General features: G+C 38.4%; 1 protein-coding gene across 1 annotated transcript; it reads right to left on the bottom strand.

Moving 5' to 3' along the window:
• Positions 1-344: 344 nt before the first annotated feature.
• On the bottom strand, positions 345-8,790 carry dera (deoxyribose-phosphate aldolase (putative)). The gene is made up of 9 exons (XM_060889786.1): positions 8,648-8,790; positions 8,137-8,234; positions 7,908-8,055; positions 6,920-7,015; positions 6,688-6,822; positions 5,760-5,888; positions 1,882-1,994; positions 1,625-1,774; positions 345-704 (listed from the first exon to the last, which is right to left on the bottom strand). Exons 1-9 carry the CDS (start codon positions 8,676-8,678, stop codon positions 648-650), a joined length of 957 nt encoding a protein of 318 aa, XP_060745769.1. The 5' UTR covers positions 8,679-8,790; the 3' UTR covers positions 345-647.
• Between the last annotated feature and the right edge of the window lie 457 nt (positions 8,791-9,247).

Raw genomic sequence — 9,247 nt, 5'->3', positions numbered from 1 at the left:
CAGTCAAGGGCACGGCCCGAGATCTCTTAATTAAAGAAGAAAAAGGGAAGAGAAGAAAGTTCGTTCCTCTGTCTTCAAATGAAGCCCAAATTGGTCTGCAGCTCGATCCGATCATTTAAACTCACTTAACCCCTTTAATTAATCCCCAACACACACTTCACACGATCCGTGCAGAGTTAATGAAATCAGCTACGTTGAAGTCAAATAATATATCCCAATGCGAATGATGGTGCGACCCCGAGTGCAGATTAGGAGATGCTCAAGGAGGTTAGCTGTCAGCAGAATTGAAACAGAAGAAAGAAGTGGGAAGAGTGAAAACTGACTGACTGAATAGAACACTGGAATTCATGTCATTTGGCCTTTATTAAAATAATTTAACAAAAGTTTCTTTATACAATTTGATAGGCTACCCTTCTAATGCAGTTTTTTGATCAGTACGATATGACAAATAAAAGTCATTTACAAAATCAAAGCAAGGGCAGGGGGAGGTCCTTCTCCTCAGCATTATCTTCATATCTGTAAAATACACACAATGTTCCTCCCAAAAGTTAATTTAGCTCCCTGAAGACTTCAATGGAGGTTTTTCTCCGTGGCTGATTGGAACACGTCCTGAGTCGGAGTCGGTCACGTTGAAAGATCTCAAGAAATCAGGCCATAGGAAGATCATGATTGGCTGGATAGCGTCCTGTTACATAGTGATAAATCTGTGAAGTGTAAAGAAAATAAGTCAATTAAAAATCCTTTTGGTTAGAGGAGTCATTGTATTCATTCAGTATAATTTTGAAAATGAAAAATCTTTTAACTCGTCTACAGTCATTTAAGACTTCTAATGAATATTCAAACCCACTTGGTTGACTGAGGTACAAAAATCATTTCAGTGATAAGTGAGTGTGACCTGAGCAAATCATGTAAACAGCACTCAGCTACTCAACCTCTGCAATGCAACAATACACTATTTTAAAAATCTGTATTTTATTAAGCATTAATCGGTTTGAGTTTACAGCGTCTGTATGGTGGTGAACAGGTTCTCATTTGTAGCACTAAATGCCATCGACAATCAGGTTTTAGCAGCTTGAATGTGGTACTAAACAGGTACTAAATAACCTTATGTTGTTGTACCAAAAAACCTTTTGAGGTTCACTCTCCTGTTTTTGCACCTTTCTGAAAATGAGTTCTCTGGTCTTTTATGTGTACCACTGAGTGATGCAATTCACAAAAGAGGCATACAAACTCCTGGAAATAGTCAATGTGTTGAATTCTGAAGAAAAAGTAAGCACTGCTTTTATGAGCAATTCATGAGAAATTACAGTGGACGGAAAATGGGACAGAAAAGTTCACACAGATGTACTTTACAATATTAAACGGCATGACTTCTCGCATTTATAGCAGTAATAGCAATGTATTTAAAGCATACAGATGTTACATGTTGCTTAAGGCTGCCTAGTAACTGGAAGAAAAATCAAAAGAAATTGCATTCTACTAAACACTATAACTCGTTCTTTATTAAATATGAGTCACACCAAAGGTAGCAGACTTCTGCGCAAAACAATAATGGTCACTGAGTAGAAAGCTTCTGAACACGAGTTGATCAGGTGCACTGCGGTATGGTTTGAGCAGAGCTTACCTGCCGTTCGATGTCTCCGAGCAGGCTGCTGGCTCCCAGGCGGAACAAGTGAGGCGTGAGCCATTGGTCACCCAACTCTTCCTTCATCAATACCAGCCACACTAGGGCCTCCTGTGCAGTGCGAATACCCCCTGCTGGCTTAAACCCAACCTGCATCCCACACACACAAGGGTAATCATTCAATCTTGTATTAAAAAGCTGAAAAAAAAAAAAAAAGAAGTGAAGTAGCTTGGATAGCTTCCCCTCATTGACTCTACCTTGTGACCCGTCTTCAGGTAGTAGTCTCGAATGGCCCGGACCATTACTATGGCGACTGGGTAGGTGGCATTAACAGACTCTTTGCCAGTAGAGGTTTTGATGAAATCAGATCCTAATGGATAATGAGAAGACATGAGTTAGCCCTGTATCCTGCAACTGCACCTATAATCAGCAATTTTTATACATCATAAAGGGGCTTATTCATTTATCTTGGAGCTTGGGAGAAATATAGCCTGGATTGGAATCTTGTCCATCATAGGGCACCATGCATACACACATTTATATCTTGGGGAATTTAGATCATTAACTCCACCACAGGCAGGTTTTTTTTTTCTTCTTCTTCTTCTTCCTGGGGTTGTTCCACCACAAGGACATGTGTAACTCCAGAGACAGCCTTCAAGGCTCTCAGACTAGAAAATCTGTCATAACTGGAGCTGGAGAGGCATTACAGCAAGTTAAAAGTTGGAAAAAATGACTGCAGTCAAGGCATGAACCTTTCAGCAACGGAAAGCAAGTTCCTGTTATAGCTTACATCAACGTGAAGTTAATAAAAAAGGCACAGCTTGTCAGGAAGCTTCACTTGATCAACAGTTCTATGTTTTTATTTGCTAAATATGTTAACATATTGAACGCAAGTCCCTGTGATTAAGACGGTACTGGAGAAATGATAGCATAATAGGACCAATGCATTAATATTAAGCTCTATTTTGCCTTGTAGTCTGGGCTACTTTTAGAGTAAATTAATCACCTCACCAGTCGCATTGAAAATTTCAACAGTGTTGTGTGTGCATGTTCTCCCCCTGGCCTTGTGGGTATTCCCTCTCAACTCTGAAAAATACATGCCAGCATGGTGGACTGCCGCAAGGTGTGAACATATGTGCGCATGTTGCTCTGAGATGAGCCACCATCCTATCTAGAGATCTAGTGTCCAGTCATCAACACTCCCGGTGTTCCTGAAACATGCTTCAGATACACAGCTTCATGGACCAGGAAAAACAGTGAGTGAGTTAGTGAGTGAGTGAGTCTAATTAGAAGTCATCCATCACCACAGCTTCATGGTGGAACATTATACATCATAATGGTAAAATGGAGTCATGTAAAATGACCACCACACGTATATATCCACAGCTGGGCCAACCAGTTAATGCCTTTGTACCCCCTTCCATTGTTCCCCAATAAAAATAAAATCCTACACTTGTCCTTGTTGAGTACTACGAAGGCTTGTAAGAGAGAAGAGACACGCACCTGCAGTCATCTGTGCACTGAAAGACATACTGCAAATGAGTGATGATGAGGACCTCAAAAGGCATCAGGGCATCATTACATTTCTAATCAATAATCAAATACAACAAAAACGTCGCATTTCTGAAACAATCAATTCGCATGTATCAGGTGGTCACCTGGTCTCTCTGCTCGTTTCGTCTTGTGTAAAGTGGCACAATGTAATATGTATTATTTATTTTTGTGTTAGTTTTGAGTCCTCTGTGCATTTGACCAACATCATAAACTCCACCCACTGGCAATCAAAAAATACTGTAGGTGAATAAAATGAAATTAATCTTTGGGAAACAAATTCTAAAAAGCCTTAGCTGCTCTTATGACAACAAATGATATAAATGTATAGTGTGTGTTCATATTTTCTTGATTGTTTTTACTTTATTTTTAGCATTTTATGTTTAAGTAGATTTTTTTCTGCTTTTATATTTCTCGTGCACGCCTATTGGATCATATTATGGAAACGAGGTGTAGATGATCGATTTAAAGTATTTCTCAATTTCCAGTGACTAGCATTTTTCATGCATTTATAACTCAACTTCTATGTTAAAAGTTGCTCTGAGAACTTTTATAACACATTTTATAACACATTTTTGACGCTTTTAAATACGAACATGTTCAGTCCTAAGCACACTTCGAAAAACTACTTTTAAGTAATCAGTACTCAGACGTTTAATGCAAACCAAGCTCTGGTTCCTGCTCCACAAGTTTGCCTATAATGTTACATCTAAACAAGTGTGTTTATTCCTCGGTGACTTAATTATGCTATTTTCTTTTTATTACAGAAAATTCATAACAACTTGTGTGCATGTTAGCTTTGGATGAACATTATAGTTTGTTCATTCTGCAGTAATGAGAAGCCCATGGGCTAAAGTTTTGATTTTCACAGACCATCTGTTCGGGATCAAAGTTCCGCTCTTGTGGCTGTTGGGGTTCATCACAATGCAGTAAATTGGGAAAGAGAGCTATACTCCGAGCCACTTGCGGCAGGCTCAAATGAGCTACAGAAATAGAAAAACCTGAAGTGAGGATGCACAATTTTAGAACACGCTTCTATTTTGGCATTTTATAGGGCCGTCTGATTCTGCACCCAGACAGGACATTAGTCCTGAAAGCACGCCGGGCGCGACAAGAACATATGCTCCCGTCGGCAGAGTGCACAGGGCGTGAGCGTGTTCATCAATAAGAACACTCATTTTTTTCCCTTCCTCTCCTTCTCAGCCTATTATGGTTTATCAGTGATCTGATAAAAATAGAAGATAAAATGACGATTTTAATAGATGAACCACAAACTGTGAAGCGGTTTTGAACCCCCACCCTTCTGCCCCGCCGTATGTCTAATGACTGTTCATTACCAAACAGGACAAGATGAACATTTTTCAGTTCATTAGGGATATGTTCTATGTGTTTTTCCACTCTTTTTTTCCCCCTTCTTCCTTCCTCTCCTCACTTCCTCTTCACTCTCTGCTCTCTTTCTCTCTCACTCCCCCTTTCTATCAGACTGGTGTAATCCTTGAGATTCGTTTGGGGGAGTCTTAATTACACCATAATGGATAACGGTTATTAAACGCAGCCGACAGTAATGAAGCTCTATTCATTTGCAGCGGTACGGGGGTACAATGCCGGCGAGCAAGGGAGTAAAATAGCCTTGCCTTCGCAGATTAATAGGCGAAATTATCATTCAATTTCAGAAACCTCATACGCAATTCATAGGAACAAGGAGAGATTAAGGAGTGAGCACTGCGACAAAAGCAATGCATTTTAATAATGATCCCTATCAGCACCACTGACAATTGGGTACAGTAATCGGCTTAACGGGCGATGGCTATTTAAGCACACGGTCGCTGGCTTGCTCTGTGTGTGTGCGCACATGTGTGTGTGTTAGGTTTATTAGCCGTTATGATTGGCCATCTGGAGAAAAGGAAGGTAAGCAACAGCTAACCAACAGCACCATGCAGTGGACAGTGTAACACATTGCAGCATCCAGGAGTGCAAAGTATACTTTTGTAATTTTACTCCCCTTAAACTTTTTTACAGTGTTACAGCATAATAGACAAGATTTTATGTCACAAATCTGTACAAAACCACCCAAATACTTAAGATGAGGAGAAAAGTCAACGATGAACATTGATCATGATGTGCTTGTCCTTCTTTTGCATGTCTATTTGCTCGTATTATGTAAATGCAGTGTGGTTGCACAGTGATAAAATCCTAAACACTGCACACCCTCATAGACCAAGTTTAGGTCCTTTTTTCATTTCTTAGCTCCAACCTTGATATCGAGTGGTTAAGTGCTGCAAGACAGTGTTGCTTTCTAAGCAGTGGAAAACATGCAGTGGTGCCGTCAAGTTTATGCACCTTTTACTTAAAATGCATGAAGTCTACCTCTAAATCTTTACTCTAAAAGGCAATTATTATGGTACAATCTACCTTAAATCATTTTAAAGGTATTATATTCACATATCCAGCTGATTCATAAAAGACAAACATAAGGGTCCCACTCCAGGAACAAAGGAATAGTAAAGCATGGTGTCCGATTTTTCATTGAATTTCAATTTGAAAACTGTGCTGTTTTAAAGACTGATAATAGTCATTTGTTTACCTGCCATCATTGCCACAAGACTGGCTTTGTAGACATTGGTGAAAGTGCCCAGATCTCCTACTGCCAGGATGGTCTTCATGTGAGCATCACCACATGCCTCTCGGAACTGCTGGATCTCGTAATATAATTCTGAGGAAATGAAGCACAAAGTTTTTATAGAATTATTTAATTATACAATATAATTGCATCAATTATAAAAGTGTAATGGCTGAATTTATGCTTCACTTAAATAGCACAGACAGGGAAAATCAAGAAAAAGAGCACCCTGTGCTCTGACCCCAAATTCCAAAGCTGGGGTATGTGAAGAAAGAATTTCACTGTGTTGTAATGTATATATGACAAAATAAAGGCAGCTTCTTTTTTCATCTAATTTTACTAGCCAAGAGAAAAGCAGATGCCTGCAGGGCAGCTAGAAATAACACAGACACAAGTAGAGGGCACCCAGGACAATCAAGCTGCCACCACTGTGCCTCTGAACAAGACCCGTAACCCTGATATGCCCAGCTGTATAAAGAGGATAAATGTAAGTCACTCTGGATTGGAGTGTCTGCCAAATGCTTTACATGTAAATGTATTTCAAACAGAAATTCACCCAGTAGAAGTACATTTTAGAATCAGGATCAGAATCAGAATTTGAAATCGCGTTTTCATGTAATAAAGAGATGAAGGAAAAGAAAGATGAGAAACAGACACAAATAGCAACTTTTTAAGTGAAAGGACAGAAAAGTACGACTCTTTTGATGATGGCCAAAGACTAGCTAATATATCCATACATTAAATACAATTCTTCTGGTCAGTTAGGTTTCCATGCAGCAAAAAAATTGGACATGATGCCCAGTGTGATAGCTAACTGAAAAGTGTTTGGATATAAAAATCTAAAGGTAAGCAAGAATTTAATGATGACAGTGCACAAAACAGAAATACACACCTGCCCAATGTCCCGTGAGAGCCAACGTCCGATTAATCACAATGTCAATTTCAGTTGCTCCGTCTTCTACAGCCATACGCACCTCCTCCAGACGTGTCTTTAGGGGAGTCTGACCAGCAGGGAACCCGGTAGCCACTGGATTGAAATAGACAAGAAGTTAAATAAAAGGACTAAATGGATCTGAATAGTACAAAACACACATTATGGTGCACTGTCAGTGTTAGGATCTCACCAGAGGCAACAGGTATGTTGGATTTGGCTGCTTTTAAGGATTTCACTGCATCGGCCACACGAGATGGATAAACACACACTGCAGCTGTTGTAATACCTGTAAAAACACAAATGCACAATGCATATTCAGGCAAAACTCTGTATATAAATAGCAGTTATATGTATTTAGCTACTCTGGCATGAGATGACAATGTAGGCCAGCAAAGGCAGCTGTTTAAATAAAAGTGATTTGTCTCCCTCTAGTGAGCAACAGCACAACTACACAAGTATATACAAGTACACTAAAATTAGAGACCATGTAATGTATGCCCTGTACCTGAAAAGCAATGCACAAATTACATTTTTATAGACCCTGAATGTAGAAATAATGTTTTTGTTTTTTTTAACCAAGAGTACACGTTTTTACAGCTGCCATCAGCAAACTGAAAAACACGATTACAAAAGTCTAATCCCAGATAATCATAAAAAGTAACTAATTTAATTGAATATGAATACTGAAAATCACTCTTGATTTGTGCTACCACTTTAACAGAGCTCTGTTGAAGGTGCAGTCTGTAAACATTTAGTTGAGGCTATTGGGTTTAGTTGAGACCATGGGTTTGAAGGTACACAGAAGGGATGAGGAGAAGTTGTTGAATATTTGAGTTAGAAAATCAAAGTTAGAATGTCTGAACACTAGTGCATATTGCAAAATGACAAAAACCAGGAAGGTTTATTTGTTAGTAAGAGTCTTTAATTGATTTTAATAAGAACTGTGTCTGTCTAACAACTACCCATCACATCACAGCTTTCACAGCTTTCATGCTGAGTTGATATTTTATATTTTTTTATATATTTTCCTGACAGCTGCTGAAGTGTTAAGGGATTTAAACTCACTTACTTCACCATTAACGCCTTGAGGTCCAGATTTTCTGGTATTTGTGTGATGAACTCTCTCTTTTTTAGTATAGGTAAGCATACAAACACATGTAAACAGAATAGAAACCAACCTTTATCATGCATGTCCATGCTCTGCAGCAGGTCATAGCGGACAGGCTGCACTGCCTTCATGCACAGTCGGTGGACGTTAGACGGAGTGTCATCTCCAGAGAGTGTCGTCAGGTCAATGCACGTCACAGCTTTCAGGAGCCAGGCTGCCTGTCAAAGATGACTCTTTTTTCGTCACTTTCTTCTTCACAAGCACAAATTTAATGTTACATCTGCAGTATATTTGCCTACCTGCCATTCTTTCTTCGCAACCTTGCGGCTCTGGACTCGTTGGGCCCTTTTCAGCACAGCCTGAGTGTTCAGTCTGACCTTTGACACCCACTCCAAATCTGTTGATGTAGACAATAAAGCTTTAATGTCCATCTTAATTAATAATTCCATTGGTGAATCATTTTGTTAGGTATTTAGGGATTTTAAGATTTCCTTCTCTGGTGAATAAACACAAAATATGATTGTTTGTTTGTATGTTTTTTTCTTTTCTGTGCATTTATATAATCCACATAGAAAAAGTCATATAGGATCCATCTGGTCTGCAGGTCATGTGTAAGTTATTAAAACTAAAACGGTTTATTTACACCCAAGCAGGAGAAAACAAGAAAAAAACTATTATCATTTCTATTATAAACAACAACATTGTTATGTTTATCATCTATTATTATTATATACAATTAAACACGCACGTGCAGATCAACTCCACATTCGTTAGAAAAAAAAATATAAACAAACTGATTATAACACTTACCCAGATCCATTCCGGGATTTCTGTCAGACATGATTAACAACAAAACAAAAAAAACTATTAAATTGTATTTATTAGTATAATATAATGATTTTTAGTAGGAACTGTTCTAGCTCAATGATACTGTAGCTCACACCGAGCTACTTCCTAGACGCAAAACGTCATTATTACGTCACAAGACCCAGAACCAATCACATCACAGCTTTCCCACGGGCGTAAAGCGTCACGTGTTTAGAGAGCTAGGAACGTGATAAAGTTTAACTCTAGAGTAAATAACTATGATTGTATGGTGTTTTTGTTGTTTGTTTGTTTTCGATTTGGGAATTTTTTATTTGTTATATTATGTGATATTATAAAGCTGGAAATCTAAAATATTTGTAATCAAATTTTGTTTATATATTGACCGTTTTAATGTTTCATATAGAGTTAAGTAGAAATGCCAGATTACACCCTCGAGACCCTCCTTTTCATAAGTAATATGTTATCTTAGAGTGGGAGGTTTTGTTTTTTAATTGCTACACTTTATAAAATGATAGAATTATTAGATCCAGTTGACATTATCTTGGCATATTATTATGACTTTGATTATGGTTGGTATTAGAA

This window comes from Tachysurus vachellii, chromosome 16, assembly GCF_030014155.1.
Source record: "Tachysurus vachellii isolate PV-2020 chromosome 16, HZAU_Pvac_v1, whole genome shotgun sequence".
Lineage (NCBI taxonomy): Eukaryota > Metazoa > Chordata > Actinopteri > Siluriformes > Bagridae > Tachysurus > Tachysurus vachellii.
This window is presented reverse-complemented; position numbering and strand designations above follow the sequence as displayed.